This window comes from Carassius auratus, chromosome 43 (assembly GCF_003368295.1).
Source record: "Carassius auratus strain Wakin chromosome 43, ASM336829v1, whole genome shotgun sequence".
Classification (NCBI taxonomy): Eukaryota; Metazoa; Chordata; class Actinopteri; order Cypriniformes; family Cyprinidae; genus Carassius; species Carassius auratus.
This window is the reverse complement of record NC_039285.1, coordinates 14,032,234-14,058,022: the sequence shown is the minus strand read 5'-3', so window position 1 is coordinate 14,058,022 and position 25,789 is coordinate 14,032,234. Positions and strand designations below refer to the sequence as shown.

The window sequence follows — 25,789 nt, the reverse complement described above, 5'->3', positions numbered from 1 at the left end:
TCTGTGTTAAGAGTTTAGAAAAAGTATCTGAAGTATGGTTAAGCGCTTGTTAGCGATTGAAAAAAACTGTAAGATTAAAATTTGGCAGTGTCAGCCAGCTGGCTAATTCTCAACTGCAGTCCTTTGGCAAGATGTTTAAATACTTTAAAATAACAAAAGAAATAACAAGAATATATCAGCACAATAACTCAATAATATATATATATAAACATTCCAGACAATTAATAAAACACAAATTAAAGTCCAAACATACTCAACCCATGCATTTGGCTGTCTGACAACACAACAAGGACATGGGGCATGTTAGCAGCTGGTTAAATACTGTATTTAACTCTAGTCTATTATTTAATATCTTATGAAGTGAAAAGCTGTGTTTTTTATTTTTATTTTATTTAACACGGATAAATTCAAATAAATTCAAACCACGGCATCCGCTAAAATCTGTAAAAGCATAACGAGAATTATATCACATAAAAATTAAAAATGAAGATACAGGTAGTTCACTGACATTTGGTGTTGAGGTACTGGAGAACTTTCATTATTTGAAGTTAATAGCGAGGATATGATTCTGAACATAATAGATATAAATGACTTTTGAGAAGTTTATACATGTATATGCAGCTAATACTGATTCAAATGATCACTACTGACATCCAGAGACTAATTGTTCAGTGGTGATCAATGAATGGATCAATGAATGGATGTTTTAAACACACTACTTTTCACTTCAACAGTTTGCGTAGATGGTTTCGTCGGGGAGATCATGTTTGAGTGCGTATACAGGGTTAATGGTACAGGTTTTCTCATCATTTGGCTTTGACTGGAGCTGCTTATTTTTCACTGCACTTGCAGACATGTTGGCATAAATGTTCTGATCTTGGTTCGTTTCCTGAAATGCATTGATAAATGAGCTGTGAACGCCTATTGTGATAGTTTTGTGATAATTCTCAAACAGGCACAATACAAAAAATCTAATATATATATATATATATATATATATATATATATATATATATATATATATATATAACTTCATGAAGAACATACTGTAGCATGGCAGAAATCATACTTACACTCATGATTGCCTCTTTACACCTGCATAACCAAAAAAGAAAACATTATCTCAAATAATATATAAAATATATAATAATTTTTTTTAAATGTAGCAAGATCCTACCTTCTGTAAATCATAACAATAGTCATTGCAAGAAGTGCAAACATAAGTAGTGATAAAGCTGCCAAAATTGAGAGAAAAGCAGTGAAGGATATGCCTGCAAAAACAAAGGAGCAGTATTAAGATTTAACTCTAAATTTAAATTTCTCTCTCTCTCTCTCTCTCTCTCTCTCTCTATATATATATATATATATATATATATATATACAGTACAGACCAAAAGTTTGGACACACCTTCTCATTCAAAGAGTTTTTATTTTAATGACTATGAAAATTGTAGATTCACACTGAAGGCATCAAAACTATGAATTAACACATGTGGAATTATATATGGAATTATATACATAACAAAAAAGTGTGAAACAACTGCAAAAAAATGTCATATTGTAGGTTCTTCAAAGTAGCCACCTTTTGCTTTGATTACTGCTTTGCAGACTCTTGGCATTCTCTTGATGAGCTTCAAGAGGTAGTCACCTGAAATGGTCTTCCAACAGTCTTGAAGGAGTTCCCCGAGAGATGCTTAGCACTTGTTGGCCCTTTTGCCTTCTGTCTGCGGTCCAGCTCACCCCTAAACCATCTGGATTGGGTTCAGGTCCGGTGACTGTGGAGGCCAGGTCATCTGGCGCAGCACCCCATCACTCTCCTTCTTGGTCAAATAGCCCTTGATATGCCTTCAGTGTGACTCTACAATTTTCATAGTCATGAAAATAAAGAAAACTCTTTGAATGAAAGGGTGTGTCCAAACTTTTGGTCTGTACTGTATATATCAAAGCTGACCTGGAAAACTATTAAAGGGGTCATATGATGCGATTACAATTTTTCCTTTCTCTTTGGAGTGTTACATGCTCTTGGATCATAAAGAAGATCTGTAAAGTTGCAAAGACTAAAGTCTCAAATCCAAAAAGATATTCTTTATAAAAATTAAGACTCGACCACACACCCCTAACACGGCTCATTCTAACATGCCCCCATATGTCTATGTCACTGTCTGGGAAGATTTGTATTGTGCCGTCTAAATGTTCACGCAAAGAAAGAAGGCAAAACTGTTAATCTAACATCTCGCTGTAATGTTGTTGTCGTGCCACCATGTTTTGGAAATGCTGTGTGTTTCATTATAAAAGTGAATCTACTTTGTTTGGCCTTCCAAAAGAGGATGCTATTCACTTTGTCATGCCTAGAACTGATCCGTACTGGTCGCTGAAGAAATACATCAACTTTGTGTTGTGAATCACCGGATTGACATTCACCATGGAAAAAGTGGAGTCGAGCCAGTCATTATAAACAGTAATTATGTCCCCACTGGATGCAACAAATGCTTAATTTGTAATGGGATTTATTGGTTTTGTCTCATCATGCCAGGAGATGGATTTACAGTATGGTAAGAGTCGTTAACAATTCCTGTATGTTGCTGCCTGTGTCTTGAGTTTGAGGTACGTCACATTATTTTTTAAAACAGTATGTCCAGCTACTGCCAGGGTCGAGCAAATCCATGAACTCATTCATAATCCAAGGTTTTTATTTAGCACAGTGGCTAGATTAGCAAATAACCAGACGCCACCTGATTCAAATATTCCATAAACGTTTAATAGTACTGATTTTTTACGACTTTAATAGTAATGAATTTCTACTTATCACTTCATCTAAACCAACAACATATTTATTAGATCCTGTACCCAGTAAATTACTGAAAGAGTTGTTACCTGTAGCTGAAGAACCTTTCTCATCTTTAAGTCATGTCCGAAAACCATTCAAGCTGGTGGTTATTAAGCCTCTTATTAAAAAAAAACACAACTAGATCCTAGTGAACTGTCAAATTAAAGGCCCATTTGAAATTTTTCCATTTATGTCTAAATTTTTTGAAAAAAGTCTGCTCAATTGTGCTCCTTCCTGCAAAAAAAAAAAAAAAAAAAAAAAAAGATCTCTATGAAGATTTTCTGCGTCTTATTGCTATTTTCACTTGACCTTAGTGCTGCGTTCGACCCCATAGATCATGACATGCTCATAGATGGATTACAAAACTATACAGGTATTCAAGGGCAGGCTCTAAGATGGTTTAGATCCTACCCGTCCAATCGCTACCATTTTATTTACTGTATTTAAATAGGGAGTCATCTCATTTATCACCAATAAAATATTGAGTGCCACAAGGATCTGTCCTAGGTTCTCTGCTATTGTCAATATACATGTTGCCCCATGGTAATATTAGAAAATATAATACTCAACTATTTATCTCAACGAGACCAGATAAACCTTCTGAATTATCTAAGATAACAGAGTGTGTTAAAATTTATAATTTTAAAGATTGGATGACCAATAATTTTCTCACGTTAAATTCGGATAAGACAAGAGATAAGAGATATTACTTATTGGACCAAAAAACAGTATACAGAATCTCGTAGATAACAGTTTGCAAATAGATGGATGTACTGTTACTTTCTCTACAGTCAAAAATCTGGGTGCTATATTAGACTGCAACTTGTCTTTTGAAAACCATATTTCCCATGTTACAAAAACTGCATTCTTCCATCTTAGAAATGTTGCCAAGCTACGAAACATGTTACCTGTTTCTGATACAGAAAAGCTAGTTCATGCATTCATGACCTCTAGACTGGACTATTGTAATGCACTTCTAGGTGGTTGTCCAGCATCTTCAATAAACAAGCTACAGGTAGTTACCCCAATTTTACCATCTCTGCACTGGCTACCAGTTACGTTCCATATCAGTTACAAATGATTATTACTTACTGTGGCAGGGAGGGCGTGGTTTAGCGAAGTTTGCAGCGGGAGAGAGGATCAGGAGACGAGCGGTAAGTGAGTGGTTTGGGCAGAAATTATTATCACCTGTTTCTTGATCTAGTAATTGGCGTGGAGAGGGTATAAAACGCCAGGAGAGACGGAAGCAAGTGAGAGAGAGCGGGACTGCTGACGGGAGTCGAAACCGGAAACCGGAAGCCGGAAAGCGAAAGCACAGAGTGAACGCAGCAAAATAGAAGTCACCATATGGTGTTTGAAAACGTTTGTTTAATTTCTGTTAATAAATATACGTCAGCAGTCCAGCCGACCCCTTGTCCTCTTCCTTACCCATACGAACTCACAACACTGGTGCCGAAACCCGGGAAGGAAGACGGACTGACGCCGCCGCCATGCAAAGCCCGTCCTCCACGCCGCTTGCGGACATCATTTCTTCCCTCGCGGTCCTCCACCGCGAGCAACACCAGGCGCTGCTGGATCTGAGGACCGACCAGGAGCGACGGTTCCAGGCCATCGTCCAGGCCTAGCAGGAGGACCGCGAGAGGTTCCGGGGCTGGTTCGATCGGGAGGTTCGCACTGAGGCCGCCGGGCCGCCTGCCATGCACCTGCCACTGCACAAGATGGGGGCCCAGGATGATCCGGAGGCCTTCCTGGAACTTTTTGAAAAGGCGGCTGAGGCCTGTGGGTGGCCCCGTGAGCAGTGGCCGGTGCGCCTGATTCCCCTGCTCTCCGGCGAGGCCCAGGTGGCCGCACAACAACTGCCAGTGGCGAACCTCCTGGTCTTAGACGATCTGAAGAGTGCCATCCTCCAGCGGGTCGGCCGATCGCCCGAACAACACCGGCAATGCTTCCGCTCCCTGGACTTGGGCGAGGCCGGCCGACCCTTCGCGTTGGCCCAACAGCTCCGGGACTCCTGCCGCAAGTGGCTACTGGCCGAGGGAAGCGAAGTGGAGCGTGTCATCGATCTGGTGGTGCTGGAGCAGTTCATCACTCGGCTCCCCAAGAAGACGGCCGAGTGGGTCCAGTGCCACCGCCCCGCGTCGCTGGAATCGGCCATCCACCTGGCGGAGGACCACATGGTGGCGTGCCCAGGGGTCGGCACACCCCCACCTACTAACTCTCTCTCCCCTTCTCTCTCTCCCCCTTCTCTCTCTCACCCTGTCCCTCTCCCTAGGTCCCGTCCACCTGGCCCTCCTCGTGTCCCGCCCCGGGGGCAGAGCGGGACGGACCAAGGCCGCTTCGCGTATACAAGGGCCCCGCCCAGGGGGGCGGGCCTCGGGGCTGCGGGAGGGGACAGTATTTCCGTCTCTCCGCTCTCTCCACGCCAATTCACCTCTCCACTCCCTGCCATTGGGGCGGCGGGTAGGTCTGGGCTGGCCTGTTGGCATTGCGGGGACCCGGAGCATTTCGTGGACAGGTGTCCAGTGATGGAGGTGGAGATGATGGTCCGGGTCCCGGACGACCCACGGGCCACCCCCGGTCAGGCTGACGAGTACCAAATTCCCGTGAGTATCAAGGGGGGGTACATACCTGGCCTTGGTGGATTCAGGATGCAACCAAACCTCAATCCATCAAAGCCTGGTTCAACCGGGGCATTGGATACAAGCCGCGTGGTTAAGGTGCGGTGTGTACACGGGGATGTGGTGGAATATCCGGTCGTCCCAATTTTGATTCAATTTCGGGGACAAAAACATACAAACAAACAAAACGGTTAGTCCCCACCTCCGGCATCCAGTCATTTTGGGGACGAATTGGCCCGCGTTTACAGTTTTATTGGGGTCGTTATGTGCGGATGCCTCTTGGGGAAATATGGCACGGAAGGGGACCGCGCGGGTGCAGGTGGGGGAAACTGAGCCAGGACCGCTGAGGCCGGCTTCAGGGGAACCGAGTGGAATCGGGAGACTAATTCTCTCGGACCACGATGACTTTCCCCTGGAGCAGTCTCAGGATGAGACGCTAAAACATGCGTTCCAGCAGGTCCGCACCATCGATGGCCAGCCTCTCCGACCAGCCCTTCCGCTCTCCTATCCCTATTTTGCCATTTTAAAAGACCGGTTGTATCGAGTGACCCAAGACGCTCAGACAAAAGTAAATACAACCCAGTTGTTAGTTCCAAAGAGCCGCAGGGAAATGCTTTTCCATGCGGCTCATTCTAATCCTATGGCGGGCCATTTGGGACAGGCAGCCACACTAAATCGCCTCATGACCCGATTCTTCTGGCCGGGCATTCATGACAATGTGCGCAGGTGGTGCGCGTCTTGTCCGGCATGTCAGTTGGTGAACCCACCGGCCGCCCCAAAAGCGCCGTTGCGCCCTCTTCCATTAATGCAGGCCCCCTTCGAAAGAATTGGTATGGACCTCATCGGGCCATTAGAGCGATCGGCACGAGGACATCGCTTTGCATTAGTCATAGTTGATTATGCAACACGATATCCTGAAGCAGTGGCCCTCTGCAACATTTCGGCTAAAAGTGTTGCGGATGCCCTGTTTCGTCTTATCTCCCGGGTGGGGGTTCCGAAAGAAATCCTTACTGATCAAGGCACGGCGTTTATGTCACGTACGCTACGCGAACTATACGGATTGTTGGGCATTAAGTCGATTCGAACGAGCGTCTATCACCCACAAACGGACGGCCTGGTCGAACGATTTAATCGCACTCTTAAATCCATGATCCGTAAGTTCGTTCAGGAAGACGACAAAAATTGGGATAGGTGGCTAGATCCCTTGTTATTCGCTGTGCGAGAGGTCCCACAAGCCTCCACGGGGTTTTCCCTCTTCGAGCTTCTCTATGGACGCCAGCCCCGGGGGGTGCTTGACGTTCTGAGAGAAACTTGGGAGGAGGGACCATCTCAGGGCAAAAACGAAATTCAATACGTACTGGACTTGAGAACAAAACTCCACACATTGGGGCGGCTATCAAGGGAGAATTTGTTACAAGCCCAGGACCGCCAGAGTCGGCTGTATAACAGGGGAACTAGCTTACGAAAATTTGCACCGGGAGAGAAAGTACTTGTATTACTCCCAACGTCGAGCTCTAAATTATTGGCTAAGTGGCAGGGGCCGTTTGAGGTGGCACGCCAAGTCGGGGATCTCGATTATGAGGTAATACGGTCCGATAGGAACGGGGCGCATCAGGTTTACCATCTCAATCTCCTTAAAAAATGGAATGAGGCGGAATCAGTGATGTTGGCAACGGTGATTGGGGGGGGAGGATGATCTCGGGCCAGAGGCGAATCTCAAACCACAATCTCTCGCCCTGGCTCCAGGTGGAGATCACCTCTCGCCGTGCCAACTCACTGATTTAACGAAGTTACAGGCAGACTTTGCCGATGTCTTTTGGCCCCTACCGGGCCGTACTAACCTAATTCAGCACCATATCGAGACCGAGCCGGGCGTGGTAGTTCGCAGCCGGCCGTATCGCTTACCTGAGCACAAGAAAAAAGTAGTTCAGGCTGAATTAGGCGCTATGCTTGACATGGGGGTAATAGAAGAATCCAACAGTAACTGGGCGAGCCCGATAGTTTTAGTTCCGAAAACGGACGGCTCAGTCCGGTTCTGTGTGGATTATCGCAAGGTGAATGCTGTGTCGAAGTTCGACGCGTATCCAATGCCGCGGGTTGACGAGTTGCTTGATCGGTTAGGCACGGCTCGCTTTTATTCGACATTGGACTTAACGAAGGGTTATTGGCAGATCCCCTTGTCTCCATTATCCCGAGAAAAAACCGCTTTCACAACGCCGTTTGGTTTACACCAATTTGTTACCCTTCCCTTTGGCTTGCTAGGGGCGCCTGCAACCTTTCAGCGCCTCATGGATAGAATCTTGCGGCCCCATGCGGCATATGCGGCTGCCTACCTGGATGATATCATTATATTCAGTAATGATTGGCAGCGGCATATGCAGCATATGAGGGCTGTTCTAAGGTCGCTGAGAGGAACGGGCCTCACGGCCAACCCAAAGAAGTGTGCGATTGGGCGAGTGGAAGTAAGGTATCTGGGCTTCCACTTGGGGCATGGACAGGTGCGTCCCCAAATTGATAAGACAGCCGCTATTGCGACCTACCCACGTCCCAAGACCAAAAAGGAGGTGAGGCAGTTCTTGGGGCTGGCGGGATATTATAGGCAGTTTATTCCTAATTATTCGGACCTCACCAGCCCCTTGACTGACCTCACTAAAAAGGAGGTGCCAGATACGGTCCAGTGGACGGAGCCGTGTCAGCAGGCTTTTACCCAGGTCAAGGCTGCTCTATGTGGCGGGCCGTTATTACACTCTCCTGACTTTTCTCTCCCTTTTCTGTTGCAGACAGACACGTCGGACAGGGGGCTGGGGGCAGTCCTGTCCCAGGAGATAGAGGGGGAGGAACGGCCGGTGCTGTACATTAGCCGCAAGCTCTCAAAGAGAGAGGCTAAGTACAGCACCATTGAAAAAGAATGCCTGGCCATCAGGTGGGCCGTCCTCACCCTCCGCTATTATCTCCTGGGACGGGAGTTCACCCTCTGTTCAGACCACGCTCCGCTGCAGTGGCTCCACCGCATGAAGGATACCAACGCGCGGATCACTCGTTGGTATCTAGCTCTTCAGCCTTTTAAATTCAAGGTGATCCACAGGCCGGGTGTTCAGATGGCGGTGGCTGACTTCCTCTCCAGGAATGGGGGGAGGGGGGGGGCTGCAGGCCGGACGGCTCCCCGGCCTGAGTCGGGCGGTGGGGGATATGTGGCAGGGGGGGCGTGGTTTAGCGAAGTTTGCAGCGGGAGAGAGGATCAGGAGACGAGCGGTAAGTGAGTGGTTTGGGCAGAAATTATTATCACCTGTTTCTTGTTCTAGTAATTGGCGTGGAGAGGGTATAAAACGCCAGGAGAGACGGAAGCAAGTGAGAGAGAGCGGGACTGCTGACGGGAGTCGAAACCGGAAGCCGGAAAGCGAAAGCACCGAGTGAACGCAGCAAAATAGAAGTCACCATATGGTGTTTGAAAACGTTTGTTTAATTTCTGTTAATAAATATACGTCAGCAGTCCAGCCGACCCCTTGTCCTCTTCCTTACCCATACGAACTCACAACACTTACCTATAAGGCCCTTAATGGTTTAGATTCTGCATACATATCTAGCCTTCACCGCGCTACAATCCATCACGCTCCCTAAGGTCACAAAACGCTGTACTTTTGGTAGTTCCTAGGATAGCAAAGTCCACTAAAGGAAGTAGAGCTTTTTTGCATTTGCCTCCCAAACTCTGCAATAGCCTTCCTGATAACGTTTGGGGTTAAGACACACTCTCTCTGTTTAAATCTTGATTAAAAACACATCTCTTTCACCAAGCATTCAAATAATGCATCTCATAATTTGTGACTGCAGTCATATCTGATCAAATGCACATTATTATTCTTTAGCTTGTGTTAAACTAATTAATTTTATTTGGTTGGAACGGCAGCTACGCTAATTATGTCTCTATTTGTTTCTCTGTTTTGCCACAGTTAACTAGTAAGCACAAAATTACCAAAGACTTGTTAATGGCATCTCATTCTGGCTCAATATCTGTCCTCCTCCTTCTCTATCTCAGTTCCTCTTTCAATAGGATCATAGACTTTTACTTTCTTATCTTGATAGTGCTTTTTGAGGACAGCCTTAAACTGATTTAAATCTAAAATAAAATGTTACTGACCATCACCAGTTCATTTGGGTGGTAACAGGTCTGAGAACAGTTTTGTATTCACTGGTGTTCCTCAGGGCCCGATATTAAGCCCTTTAATATTTTTTATCACCACTTGGACATCATTTGCCTCCATTGTCATTTTACAATTATTATTGTTATTTAATGATCCAGATTTTATCCCACATAGACTGCTTTTGTGCTCACGATGTGATGAATTTAAGAAATGTGTCTAGTGATCATAAACATAAAAACTGTTAAAATTAACAATTTTGGAGAGATCTAAACTTACTGAAAAAGTGTTCTGATTCAAGACTTGGGACAAAATGATTGAGAAAAACTGAAGTGTAATAATGGTGAAACTCTATAGTTTCAAGCACAGACTGACCTAGGACATTGATCTGTAAGTTTGTGGAGTTCATTGCACCGTATAGATTCTGTGCCTCACAAATGTATTCCCCAGTGTTATCATGGGAAGCAGTGAAAGAAATCACATGTGAGATGCCCAATTCTTCCTCTAAACCTGCTCTCTTCATGAACCATCTGTGGACCGCAGGAGGGTTGGCTTTACTTTGACAGGTGAGGGTCACATTATCACCAAGCCAGACCAAGTCTGTGAGAGAGATCCATGTGTCCTTCGGAGGATCTGGGCCAGGAAAAAAAAAGAAACAGTGTGTAGGCTATTTTCAAAACAAACAACAATAAAAAGAAAAAAGCTACAAACTGTGTTTGGTTAAAATCTCACACTCCACACTGAGGATGACCATCTTGTGGCTGAGCAGGGGTCTGTCCTCTCTGTGTAGATTTTGAATAGAAACACAGTTCACTTTCAGCTCATGATGGTGTAACAATGGGATGAAATTCAAGATGGCAGAAACACTCTGAGTCCCATCAGCATTCATCTGTGTCCTCTGTGTTACGTTCCCACCTAATGCAGGATCCCAGATTACATTTGGAGGGTGACTGGGGCAGGGAGCGGGAACAGTGCAGGTCAGATTCACCTCCTCACCCTCCCTGAGCACCGGCACAGTCACATCCGGCTCAGCCAAGGAATCTACCAGAATATTGAGAGGAGAACATAGTAATGGTATTCATTTATAGAAAGCTTTTTTCCAGTCAGTCTTAACATTCTCTTAACTGTAAGTGCAGTTGTCACAGATGTTTTAACTTTATTGCATGTCTGCAGTATAACCAAAATCAAAAGTTTTTTAGTTATTGTTTGTTGTAATTTTTTTTAATCATGATATATATAAATTTAAGATTGTGAGAAAATGGTCAGATTTTTTTAAATCCTGTGCTATCAAGCTTCCATACTTTAAGATACATAATGCAGCAGAAGGTAAAAATTTAGTGGAGAGTGGGGATGATTGAAACATGTTTTGCATTTCCTTCAGATTCTCAGAGGCATTTTTTATTGGAAAGCCAAAATGTTTATACAGTAAAGCCACATCTTTCAGCTACTCACCCAAACTGCTGTAACATGTGTCATAATATACAATATATAATATACAACAACTCTTAAATAGACAGTCAAATGTTGCAGCGAACCCCATAATAGGGACGGCTGCAACAGTCCACAGAGGCAATTGTCACATTCATTAAAATGTAATTAAAATCATTCTTAAATATAATTTTGCAATTTTTTTTTAATCTCATTTTATTTGTTTACAGACAGGGTCTTAAATAAGTTAAACTGGCTGTATAAAAACTAAGAATAGTAAATGAAAAAGAAATCAAGTAACATCCATGATTAATTACATTTGGTTAATTAATTACATGTATTACAATACATTTTAACTACAAAATATCAATTTAATCAAAATCAAGACACAAATAAATCATAATAGTCTTCTGTGAAAGTTTACTGAGCTGGGGTCAGTTTAATAAAAATGGCCATTATGTTAAGAGTGTCTTTAAGAGCTAATTTGATTAACAGTGAACCAAGTGGTTATCAGTCTTACTTTTCAGATTCAAATTAGACAAATCTACCATTTTATGAAACTGACTTTATAAGTAAGTCTGTGTGCATGTGATGTATGTGTGTGTGTGTGTCAGAGAGGGTGGGAGAAAACGAAATTAGTCCACATAAGACTGCTTTTTAAAAACCTTTTTACTTACATGTAAAGATACCTTACTAATGAAAAGGGTTCTTTATTAATGCATACAACTATAAATGTGTAATGCTATGGCAATAAACACCTGTTCCTGTTTATCCATCCCAATGATCTAAAGGAATTTATGTTTGTTGGGGAATGTGTTTTTCTTTTTTTTTCTTTTCTTTTTTTTTTTTTTGTGGGGGCCTTTGAAAACTGTTCAAAAAGTGCTTTAAACTAAAATGTGAAACCTGGTAAGATTATTAAAGGAGATAAGGGAAGTTTTTATTTAAAGTTTTTACATACACAACACATTTCCAGAAAAACATTAAAACATAAAGGAAATAGAAACTTTTTTTTTTTTTTTCAGAAAAGAGTAAAAACGGGTCGAGGTATGTATTTAAGTGTTGTTAAAACAATTTAGAAACTAGATAGAGTTGGTTACAAGTTAAATAAAAAGAAAAGTAGGGTACTGACCATCTATCTAAAACAAACTAACAAAAAAGTATCAGATATGTTTGTTAAACAGTACGTGACAGTCAAAATCTTGTCATTGCAATTGAAAAAATATTTAAGAGTTTGTTACTAGTTAGAAAAGAAAAATAGTGACTTATCTTACCGTATTTTAAAACAAAAAAGTAAAACATATAAAGGGTTTTCTGGGGTTGTAACTCATTTGCAGGATAATGAGTTTTGAGGGATCTTGCATTGTGAACTTTGGTTTTGTGTGTCAGCTAAAGTCCAGTGGTTAAAAACAGATCATGTTCAGTGATCAAAGGGTATCAATTTAAACTATTTTATGACAAGTGTGAACTTTGATAAAGTTTAGCCAAAAGATCAATGACTGGTGAAAAGGATGTGAAACCTCTTGAACCTTTTTTAATGACAAACATCTGGAGAATTTACATAGGGGCATCGGGTGGATTGTTAGATAAAGTTCTTGAAGATAATATTTTTATACGTGTTTTTAAAAAATATATAATATAGAGCTGGTGAATGGGATTTCACAGATGTTCAGGTTGAGATTAGATCGGGTCGAGGGTTGAGGGTGATTGTTTTTAACAAGGCGGTCTATGCTGTAGGAAGATGTTTTATTTTTGTTGATTTATTTTCTTTAGTTACATTTATTTTTATTCACGCTTAGATTTTTCAAGCCTCAAAATAAACACACTGCATATGCAAACAAGTACACAAAAACAAACATACAATCACAAACAAACACACACACACAACATATACATACATGCAAACAAACACAAACATACAATTGCAAAAATACGGACTTAAACTTACAAACAAACAAACACAAATATACACCCAAACTCAAACAAGTACACAAATAAACAAAGGTACAAAAACATACATGCAAAAACAAACACTCATACATACACACACAAACATACATGGTGATTTAGGGGCGGCAGTGGCTTAGTGGTTCATGTAGGTTGTCTACAAACCGGAAGGTTGGTGGTTCGATCCCCGGCTCCACCTGACCAAGTGTCGAGGTGTCCTTGAGCAAGACACCTAACCCCAGCTGCTCCCGATGAGCTGGATGGCGCCTTGAATGGCTGACACCGCAGTCGGTGTGTGAATGAGAGTGTGAATGGGTGAATGTGAGGCAAATTGTAAAAGCGCTTTGGATGCCCATGTGGTCTGTTGAAAGTGCTATATAAATGCAGTCCATTTACCATGATGTTTTTTTTTTTTCGAGGGGAAGTCGTGGCCTAATGGTTAGAGAGTCGGACTCCCAATCGAAAGGTTGTGAGTTCGAGTCCCGGGCCGGCAGGAATTGTGGGTGGGGGGAGTGCATGTACAGTTCTCTCTCCACCTTCAATAACTAGACTTAGGTGCCCTTGAGCATGGCATCGAACCCCCAACTGCTCCCCGGGCGCCGCAGCATAAATGGCTGCCCACTGCTCCGGGTGTGTGTTCACAGTGTGTGTGTGTGTGTGTACACTGCTCTGTGTGTGTGCACTTCGGATGGGTTAAATGCAGAGCACAAATTCTGAGTATGGGTCACCATACTTGGCTGAATGTCACGTCACTTTCAATATGCTCATTTTTTATTTATTCATTTATTTATTTTTTTGGGGGAAGTCGTGGCCTAATGGTTAGAGAGTCGAACTCCCAATCGAAAGGTTGCGAGTTCGAGTCCCGGGCCGACAGGAATTGTGGGTGGGGGGAGTGCATGTACAGTTCTCTCTCCACCTTCAATACCATGACTTAGGTGCCCTTGAGCAAGGCATCGAACCTCCAACTGCTCCCCGGGCGCCGCAGCATAAATGGCTGCCCACTGCTCCGGGTGTGTGTTCACAGTGTGTGTGTTCACTGCTCTGTGTGTGTGCATTTCGGATGGGTTAAATGCACAGCACAAATTCTGAGTATGGGTCACCATACTTGGCTGAATGTCACTTCACTCACTCACTTCATACACAGAAGATATAAACATGCACACAAACATACAAATGCAAACACAGACTAGAGGTACTAACATGACAGTAAAAACTAGGAGACAAAGCATAAGGCCTAACAATTACAATTAGGGGGGGAAATAAGATGAGAATGGTGAAACCGCAGTAAACAAATTCAAAAAGAAAAGAGTAAGCAGTCATGGAAACATATACAATTGTTCTGGTTTTAAAGCATAAGGTTATGAAAAATGTTACTCTTTATATCTCACAATGACACAGTAGCACCATTAAATATGACGGTAGATGAACGTTCAATATATAATATTCGATTTAGAATGCGGCTCTGATGTGACCTATCTCTGTAATAAACATTCACATTTGCTAACTAACTATTGGAATTTATGATGTTAAAACATATTTCTATACATGCGGACAAAAACTGCTTACCGAGCATTTTCATAAAAAGAAGAACAAAATATTAAGACGTGTTTGCTGGATCAGACTTAAAAGACAGATGTCTAAAACACCGGTATCAAAGTATTGGTGTGGACTGAATTAAAAAGACACAAATCATCACACCTTTCACTTGAAATGCCTTATCAGAGTCTTGTTAGAAAAGTTTGAAGTGTAATAGTTGCATAGCTAACAGAAAAACACAAATACTTTTAAAATAATTTCATGTTTGGTTTATGGTACCGTGTTATTCCCCAATTTTTAGACAGGCCAAAAAGATGACCAAAAAGATCTATAATTTGTTTAGTCTTAAGGAGGAACTCGTAGAACGACTGCCATTTCATTGATCAATAAAAATCCATTCTTTTGCTGTCGTTCTTTTGAGAGTTTAACCCTTTAACCCTAATTACAGAATAATGCAATATCGGAAAATTATCAGACAAGAGTGAATATAAAACACCAGATTTACAGTTCTTAACAATAGCTATGACTGTTTTTTTCAATACATTTAACAAGTTTCCTAAACTCTTAACGCACCAACACACCTAAAACACGGTTAAACGGTTAATTTCATGCTCAAAATCACACATTGTAAACTACACCCCAAAACTAATCTTCCAAATACAATAATAAACTAACACAATACACTATGTCTAACAAAACACTGCAAACTTGTTTCAAAATCAAATAATTATTCAAAACACTAACACACGTTCTCTTCCAACAGGAACATTTAAGTCTGCATAAATATAAATAAATATAAGCTGAAATTACAGAAACTGCATTATTTTATGTGTCATGTCTGCCCTTATACAATAGACAGTATATTGTATTGATCATAGATTGTGTTTTGCACTGTAGTTTCTTTTGAAGCCTCTCTACATTTTTGTTCTGAACTTTTGTTTAGTTTAGTAAATGCATGCATTTTGTTTCTTTTGCTGCAGAAATTCAATACAAAAAATTAATGACCATCTCAGAGTAGCTTTATAAAATGTACAGTTTGTGTAAAAAAATAAAATAAAATACAGAAACAGAATTGCTGCAGTAAATAAATTTGTCATTTATTTATAATTTATGTCATTATGTGAAAATACAAAATTTACAGAACAGAAAAAGCCACATTAGAATAAAAAGTAAATAAATAAATGTGGTCTAATCTGCCCAAACTTCTAAGTTTGTAAGTTAGTTGTAAGTTAGTCTTAGAACATGATGTTATCTGTTCTGACATACAGTGTGAAGGCATGTGTAAATTTGACTGTAAAATTACATTGTTTTGGTCTTGGTTGAACATGTCTGTAAAAGAAGTTCACAAATTTTAAATGTGTGTTTACTGTATGCATTTTGTATCAAAGCAACAAGAAATGTGTTAAATGTATAGCCTGCACAGACGGATGTTGTGCTAACTGTGTTAAAAGTTTAGGAAACTTGTTAAAGGTATTAAAAAAACTGTCATAGCAACTACATGCCATATAACTCTCATTAGAGTATTATTATGCTCAAGAATATGCTCAATAAGTTGACGTATTTGCAAAGACACTTACAGTACAGCCAGTTTATCTGTGACCATCAAAATAAAGTGTTGGCATATATTTACAGTAGCAGACATACTAATACTCTAATGACTGCTAGATGATATATAATTGCAGAGTTACTTATCATCATTTGTATAAAGCGTACAATCAAAATAATCAAACTGATATATTACAATAAAAAAGTTTTCAAAGCAAACGTGTCAAATTACACATTCCTCTGATCTGATATTTGATCTTATGGCTGTTTGAAATATATTTTTTTTAAATTATTATTATTATTATTACTTATAACTGCTCTTTGACCGCTTTAAGTAGCATCAGAAAAATGGCAAGATATGAGACTTATAATACATTATAACTATGAGAAATATAATCCATTGTAAAAGTGGATGCAATCTGTTCATTGTGTTATAAATCATCATACTGTTAAAAGCTATAACCACTAATAAGTAAATATTATATTTAAAAAAAATGTTCTTATGAATATTTATGAGATGATACAATGTATTATAGGTTTTGTTTTATAATGCATTTTGAAAACAGTAATGTTGAAATTTACACATATTTAACACGTAGTTAAAATCTTAACACGTCTGCATCAGTGAGATATCAATGTCATTACAAACCGTCAGATGCATCAGCTTGGGGTGATCAGATGGACTAAATATTTAATTGTTTGTTATATCAATTATTTGTTTAAATCATTGTAAACATTTGGACTGCTTCTAATCTTTGCTTTAGAGCATCATGGTTTTAGGTTTGAAAGATTATTTAACTTATTTGTTAAAACAAAAGGTACATCATTGTTCAATCATACTACTTTCCATCATCTTATAGTGATGCTAAACATTTTTATTTGTACCTAAATGTTTTTTATGAGACTATTAAACTATTTTTAATTATATTGTACTTTACACATATTTAACACATCTGTATCAGTAAGATATTTGTCAAAAACCATCAGACACATCAGCTTGGGGATGATAAGTAGGACTTATTGATTATTTTATTATTTCAACTGTCCATTATTTGATCAAATCTAAACTTATATAGACCAGATATTTTATTAATAAAATAAAACATTATACTGTGAAAAATAAATGTGCTGCATTTAAACGCTGTGGATAACAATACCGTTTTAAAATGAGTAATAATCTGTTGTAAAGATGCTCTCCATCATCTTGTAGAGACCTAATGTGAGGCTAAAAGTTTTTATTTGTAAAAGTTTTGTATGCGACACCATAAAAGCTGAAATGTTTAAGTGCAGGGGTTGTTTATTTGTGCGTGTGTGTATGTTTCCTTTTTTTGTGTGTGTTTGTGCACGTTTGCGTGTTTGTTTGTGTTTGCATGTATGTCAGTCGATATCTTTTTGCTTGTGGTTTTGCTGTATGTTTGTGTTTGTGTGTATGCATGTTTATATATGTTTGTGGTTGTATATATATGTCTGTGTATATATATATATGTATATATGTTTGTGTGTGTGTGTGAGTTTGTTTTTACGTGTATGTTTGTGTTTGTACATTAGTTCGTCTGTTTGTGTACTTTTTGTTTTAGTTTTGTTTTAGTTTGGGTGCATATTTGTGTTTGTTTGTAATTTTTAGTCTGTATATTTGCATTTGTTAGTTTGTGTTTGTTTGCATGTATGCTTATGGTGATTATATGTTTGTGTGTGTGTGTACTTGTTTGCATTTCTAGTGTATGTTTCCATGTATGCTTATGTTGTGTGTGTATTTGTGATTTTATATTTGTGTGTGTACTTTGCATTTGCATTGTATGTTTGTGTTGAAGCTTACAAAATCTAGGTGTGAATAAAAAAAAGAAATTACTAAAAGAAATTAAAAGCTTTCTGAAAACACCTGTTAGCTTGCAGTTTAGCGATCTCCACTTCAATATTCTATTCTCCGAACATTGTAATTCATCAGGTGTTTATTCACACAAGAGAGAGAAAGAAAGGAGAGAGGCTGTGCACATCTGGATTACCTCCGTTTTGTCGCATTTCTCTATTAACAGTGAAGCTGTGGCTTTAATTCCTTTAGAAACAATGATGTTACCAGCTCCTTGTTGAAAAAGATAATGTAGCTCTTGAGCGATTAAGCTATTTATAGTTTATAAAAATATGCAGGGCAGTGCTAAAAAGTTTGTTCCTGAATGTCTGATTGCACACAAGGCGTGTGACTGAGCATGTGTGTGTGTGAGAGATACAAAAAAGTTAGTTTAGAACCAAGTAGTGTATAAGTAGAGAGTGCATTAATTTGTGCAATAATAACCTACCATCAATGTTAATATGTTTATATATATTAATAGGAGTACATTACAATAGAAAATTATAAGAATGAGTAAATTATTATTTATGGGCTTAAAAACAGAATGCAAACAATCAGAATGTTGTACGTGGTGGGGAGTGCCCATTTTAAACATTAAACATATCCCATTATCTATATTGTACTGTGGTATAGTTATGGAGGCCCTTCATATTGCAGAGGTCAATTGCGTATAGCACTGGCCCTAAAGTATTCAGTGTTTCATAAACAGCTGTTTTACAAAATTCTACTGAGGTAAACAAATTCAGTGCAGTCCTGTATCGTGATATCTATCATATCATGACTTTGTTGGTGATACATTGCCCTACTTCCTACAGCATAGACCGCCTTGTTAAAAACAATCACCCTCGACCCTCGACCCTCAACCCAATCTGATCTCATGACCTAATCTACATAACCCCCCCCCCCCCAGATTCAAAGTAATCTGATCCATCCCCCTCACTGTCTTGATGAAAGGCTCTAATGGTAAACAGAGGATTAATCAGGGTTTCCGCAATGTATATTAGTCTAAATAGTGGTGACCCGGCCCGCTGCTCCTTAAACGTGCACTAAGTGATTTTAGAAACACGCTTTTGACTGCAGTGTCTGACCGAGTCCCTAAACATACTTGTAGCCAATCAGCAGTAAGGGGTGTGTCTTGTCCTGATAGCGTGAATAGAGCGCTCAATTTGAGTGCACAGAACGCATTTTACATAACATTAACATTTAGTCATTTAGCAGATGCTTTTATCATTAGCATATTAGACTAATTTTGAGAGAAAAGCGTAACATTTTTGAGAAACAAAACATTAAAAAGAAGGTTTATGATCAGGCAAGATGTAGGAACTTCGTAAATATCGGAGGAGCTTTCCAGTGGTGGGAAGGGATTGAATCAGACGCCGAGGTTGCTTTTTTTCTTTTTGATAAGTGAGTAACGTTGATTTTGCTTTGTTTCACACAACCCATCCATGTTGGTTTTTGTTTGAATATGCTTGTGTATCATCTTCACTTTTTTCCCGCAATCGTCAATGCCAAGGTTGCGTATATACATGTGGGGTGAAGATTTCAAAATAGGGGCGAGGTACGATGGCTGAGAGAGCTCAATGCGCTCCAACTTCACAAAACATATTCAAATAGAAAAAGCACCAGCAAATTAAGAAACCATCTTCATCAGTTTGACAGCACAAGTGCTGCAAATACTCACAACACGACGAAATACAAAAACAAGCTGCAAATACTGAACACAAACAAAATTACTCCAACAAAACATTTTTTTCTTTTTTCTCTTTTTTGCATATTGATTACCATTTGTATAACCACAGTTGTTCAAATACCATGGTTAAACTATGGTTAGAGTAGTAAATCCATGGTTAATTTATAAAAAAAAAGGCTAAGGAATCGTATGACCAGGATATTAAAATAAACAAAGATCTTTTCAGAGCAAAAACTGATTAAATATGTCCCAGCCATGTTTGTCACTTTACGGTTCCCTTAAATATTTCCGATGTAGTCTGTTTTTTTTTTAGCATGTTTCTTTCTTTTCTTGTGTTGTGAGTATTTATAGTGCAAGTTGTCAAATTGATGAAGATGTTCTCTTAATTTGCATATGTTTTTTGTCATTTGCAGCACGTTTAGCTCTCGGCCGTCGTAGCAGGTCCTGTTGGTGTATCGCCGTGTTTATTTTGGTGCTAAAGAATTGGGTCTGGCTGAACCACAATAATAATCGAACCATTACTTCACCCACGTTCTCACTACACACTGTTCTGTTGTCAGTAAACAAATATGACGATGTTTATGTTCTAAGTGTGTTTATGTGCTACGACTCCTGACCCTGGGGTCCAACGAGGAGCTGGTAGCTGCCGCAATTGTGGCTATATCGGTAACCATAGTGATCATATACAGGTGCATCTCAAAAATTTTATTTTATTTATTTGTAAAAAGCAAACTTTCTTATATTCTAGATTCTAGAGTTTTTTGTTTTAATTCTGATGGTTACGACTTACAGCTTAGAAAAATAAAACATTCAGTACCTCAAAAAAAAATGTAAAAAAAAAAGAATTCAAAGATCAATCAAAAAAAAAAAAAAAAAAAAAAAAAAAAAAAAAAAGATTTACAAAACAGAAATGTTCAAGATCTCCAAAGTAGGTTTAATTATGCACTCAATACTTGGTTGGGGCTCCTTTTGTATGAATTACTGCTTCAGTGTGGCATGGAGGCGATCAGCCTGTGGCACTGCTGAGGCATCATTGAAGCACAAGTTGCTTGGATAGTGGCCTTCAGCTCCTCTGTATTGTTTGTCAGATGTTTCTTATCTTCGCACGTCCTGATTTTGCCAAGTTCGATGTGTTCCTAGGTCAACATATTTTGTTGACCCTGGAACAACATTTTACTCCAAAAATATATTCTTAACCATATCCCTACACCTAAACCTAACCTTAACCATGAGTAATCCCTAAAATCACAGGAAATGATAGATGAATGACACTGATGTACAAGCACCAAACACTGATTTTAAGCGTAAACTTCCCAAAATCTATAAACTGGTTCTTCAAATCTGATTGGTTAATCACAATGTTGTTCCAGGGTCAACAACGATGTTGTCCCAGGAACATGTCTCACTTGGTAAAATCAGGTTGTGCCTTATCTTCCTCTTCACAATACCCCATAGTCACATCCTCTGTGAGGTTCAGGTCAGGTGAGTTGGCTGGCCAATCAAGCGCAGTAAAATCATGGTCAGCAAACCACTTGGAAATGGTTGTGGCACTGTGGGCAGGTGCTAAAGTCCTGCTGCAAAACGAAATCAGCATCTCCATAAAGCTTGTCAGCAGATGGAACCATAAAGTGCTCCAAAATCTCCTGGTAGATGGCTGTATTGACTTGATAAACCACAATGGACCAAAACCAGCAGACATCACGGCATCATCACTGACTTCAGAAACTTCACACTGGACTTTGGATTATGTGCTTCTTCAGTCTTCCTCCAGACTCCAGACCATGATTTCCAAAGGAAATGCTAAATTTACTTTCATCTGAAAAGAAGACTGTGGACCACTGAGCAACAGTCCAGTTATTTTTCTCCTTACCCCAGGTGAGATGCTTCTGACGTGTTTTCTGGTTCAGGAGTGGCTTGGTTCTAGGAATGTGACAGCTGTAGAGCTGTGTCCAAGCACGTTAATAGAGAGGCGAACAGAAGGAAAATTACACTTACATTTATGCATATAGCAGACGCTTTTATCCAAAGTCACTTACAGTGCATTCAGGCTTTAAATTTTTACCTATCATGTGTTCCCGGGGAATCGACCCCCCAACCTTGTGCTTAATACCGCAATGCTCTACCAACTGAGCTACAGGAACACTTTTATGTGGTAGAAAAAAAGTGTACAAGCAATAGGGATAACCGCACCCTGGAGAGGATTATGAAAAAAAAAAAACATTCAAAAATGTGGTGGAAATTCACAAAGAGTGGACTGCAGCTGGAGTCAGTGCTTCAAGAACCACTATGCACAGACATATGCAAGACATGGGTTTCAGCTGTCGCATTCCTTGTGTCAAGCCACTCTTGAACAACAGACAGAGTCAGAAGACTTCAAAAAGGACTGGACTGCTGCTATGCTCTCTGATGAAAGTAAATATTGCATTTCCTTTGGAAGTCAGAGTCCCAGAGTCTGGAGGAAGAGAGGAGAGGCACACAACCCACGTTGCTTGAGGTCCAGTTTCCACAGTCAGTGATGGTTTGGGGTGCCATGTCATCTGCTCGTGTTGGTCCACTGTGTTTTCCCGAGGTTTAAGGTCAACACAGCTGTATACCAGGAAGTTTTAGAGCACTTCATGCTTCCTGCTGCTGACCAGCTTTATGGAGATGCAGACTTCATTTTCCAACAAGACTTCGCACCTGCACACAGTGCCAAAGCTACCAGTACCTGTTTTAAGGACCATGGTATCCCTGTTCTTAATTGGCCAGTAAACTTGCCTGACCTTAACCCCACAGAAAATCTATGGGGTATTGTGAAGAGGAAGATGTGATATGCCATACCCAAGAATGCAGAAGAGCTGAAGGCCACTATCAGAGAAACCTGGGCTCTCATAACACCTGAGCAGTGCCACAGACTGATCAACTCAATGCCAAGCTGCATTGCTGCAGTAATTCAGGCAATAGGAGCCCAACTAAGTATTGAGTGCCGTACAGGCTCATACTTTTCATTTTCATACTTTTTAGTTGGCCAAGATTTCTAAAAATCCTTTCTTTGATAGTGTCAAAACACAAAGATTTGATGCCACTCAAAGACTTTTGGTTTTTGGTAATATCTTGGTGTATTATTAAAACATTTGCTCTGCCTTACCTGACACACTTATTTGCACAGCTTTTGTTTCAGTCACTTGGAAGTTCTTAGCTTGAATCCTGAAGAAGTAACGATCTGAATGCAGGCTGGTGAGGTTCCTCATGACAGAAGTGCAGTTTTTATTTCGTAGGTCACCCACCACTTCCATCACAGGCTCCTTCTGACGTTGATCGATGGTGAAACCATCTGTGTCGTAGAGTGACCACAGAGATCCTCGTCTCCATGTTACTTCTGGTGAACTTTCAAGAATGTTTTCTCTCTCCTTTGAAATGTTGAATAGACAAGGAATCAGAAGGCAAGAGCCACTGGTGGTGTTGAGGGATTTGGGGATCGATACTTTCAGGGCTGACTGACACCAAGCAGCTGGAATACAAATGTGCTATATTTAGACTTATATATATATATATATATATATATACACACACACATTTAAATAAGTTAATTTAATTGTATTCATTTTACACACAAACACATACCTATACAACTATTTGAAAATCTGGAATCTGAGGGTGCAAAAATTTTCAAACATTGAGAAAAACTGTTTTTTTACCCATACAGTGTATTTTTGGCTATTGTTACAAATATACCCACGCGACTTAAAACTGGTTTTGTGGTAAAGGATCACACACACACACACACACACACACACACACACATATATATATATATATATATATAGGTATATAGGTATATAGGTGTATGTGTTTACGTATAAAATGAATAAAATTAACTTCATGGTTGTCAAACAAGAAATAAAAGCCCAACCTGATATAATAGAGCTGAATACAAGAAGATCTGCAGCAAACATTCTGAGAGTCATCTGAAGTGAGCTGTGTATTTAGAAATCAGTTTAATTAGTTAGAAATTAGTTTAAATGTACATGATGACATTATATAAACATTTATTAATTGATTGTCTGTCGTAAATTTATTTGAGCACTTTACAATTAAATAAATTTCAAATTTCAAACAATTATGGAATTTTACCTTCAATAGTTTTTCATGAGACTTAACAGCAGCACAGACAGTGACCTGTTGCTTCAGTTGTGGTGGAGTCACAGTGTCTCAACGGAAACTGCAGTTCAACATCTGCCCCTTACCACCAATACAACTAATTTTATTACCAGCAGCATATCTAATGAAGAAGTGAAAGATGTTAAAATCTATGTTAGATTGTGATTAGATTTGGTCTTAAATCCAAAAAGCAGAAGTAAAGTAAAATGTTATTCTAAACAACCTATTAAACAATTGTATACAATGTAATAATAAAAAAAAATAATAACTGATAATAATGTTTGGGTTTCAGGCATGAATTTTTTTATTAATTAAATTGTTTGCGTAAGAACAAGGGTCCCCATTTAAAGAAATAAAAACATCAGGAAGAACAAGAAACCTGAAAAAGATACACATAGCTGGATGAAAAATAACCTATAATATGATACATTGTAGCTAAATATGTTAATACTTGTATTTCAGATTAATAAACATTAGTGTAACATTAGTAATTATGCATAAATTAATATTGCTTTACTCTGAACTTGCTCTTGTTTTAAACTGTTTAATACTGAGGGGCTTCTGAGGGGAAAAAGCCCAGCTGTGGTCCTTGCAACAACAGCTTAAAAACACAACTTACACAGGAAGCTGTTGGTGAGAATGTAATGAATGTTGCGCTTTGTTTACTTTGACTTTAATGTGGTTGGGTTTTGCCCCCACAATAAAAAAAAAAAAAAAACACTACCCACACACAATTTCAAGAGCAGAGAAAAGGAGATTCAAGCATGATTTTATGAAGAAAATAAAACAGAAGAAAAAGTCAAATTATTTAACAGATGATGGAAGAAAAAAAAATATTATTCTTGTTAATTTCAAACCATCTATCAGACAATTTTTATATCAAATAATATGGTGCAAAAGGGCAGCGCTAATATTCTGTAAAACATCTCCTTTTGTCTTCCAATAATAATAAAAAAAAAAAACAATTAATCATATGGATTTGGAATGACAGAGTTTTCATTTTTGAGAGCGTTACGTCCCCCTCTGTGTCTAGGGGTGACAAGGGGAGTAACATATGACATTTAAGAAAAATTAACAATTGTGTCGGTGAACTTGCAAAAACAAAATTAGTTAGAGAGAGTTGACTATCTGTAATCCCAGCACTCAAACTTATGGAAACTCTTCAAGATTTTATTTACAATGTGAAGTCTTTGTACAGCATTAAAGGGTAAGGGAAAATTAGATGTTTAACAATATGGATAATTAAAAAAAAAAGAATGAATAAAGACGCTTGTAGCTTCAGGAGGGGGTTAAGGCCAAAATAACAAAAAAAGGGGATGCTAACTGAAAACAAAAGTAACCTACTGTAACTTACCTAGCGAACGAAACATCAAAATCAACAACATGTCTCTTCCCTGACTTCCTCACTGTTCCACAAAACCAGGAAAAAAGCATACATTGATAAAATAAAAGTGGCACCCACCTCCTTACTGCGTCTGCAGGCAGAAAAAAAAAAAAAGAGAAACAAATTTCTAATCACTTGAAGATACACTACAGGCCCTGATCACACAATAGCAATCAAATACAACCGTCTTTCTTAAAGCAGCGCCACTGCTTAAACCACCAACTGGGAAAACAGACAAGCCAAACTCTTTGGTGTAGTGTCCGTTCCCTCGGTTTAAACACAAGCTCCTCTCCACAGCTCTGACGAGGAACAGGTGACATCAATTAGGTCTTCTGCGAGAGGACAGGGAGGAACAGAGAAAACCAGCAAAAACTACACCTCCCAACAGGATGTCAGGCATCAATGAAGCACAGTTACATACTGTATTATCAGCAACAATGACATACGTCTTAGGATGTAACACCCCCACCCATAAATTTACAGATTACCACTGTAATTTGTAAAAATGCAACAAAACATGTACTCCTGTACAAAGGGGCAAAGTATCCACAGGTCAACTGTCTGCACTATTGGTTCTGGACAGTGCATCTGCAATGACATTTTCGGAACCCTTTTTATGACGAATATCCAAATTGTACTCTTGTACAATGAGGGACCAGCGCATCAGGCATTGACCAGAATTACACATTCGAGAT

At 39.5% G+C, this 25,789-nt stretch overlaps 1 protein-coding gene across 1 annotated transcript; it reads right to left on the bottom strand.

The window, feature by feature from the left end:
• Positions 1-23,882, bottom strand: LOC113061759 (sialic acid-binding Ig-like lectin 13). The gene is made up of 8 exons (XM_026231173.1): positions 23,684-23,882; positions 23,463-23,527; positions 22,698-23,060; positions 10,314-10,622; positions 9,957-10,214; positions 1,178-1,271; positions 1,074-1,095; positions 1-889 (listed from the first exon to the last, which is right to left on the bottom strand). Exons 2-8 carry the CDS (start codon positions 23,515-23,517, stop codon positions 728-730), a joined length of 1,263 nt encoding a protein of 420 aa, XP_026086958.1. The 5' UTR covers positions 23,518-23,527; positions 23,684-23,882; the 3' UTR covers positions 1-727.
• Positions 23,883-25,789: the final 1,907 nt, after the last annotated feature.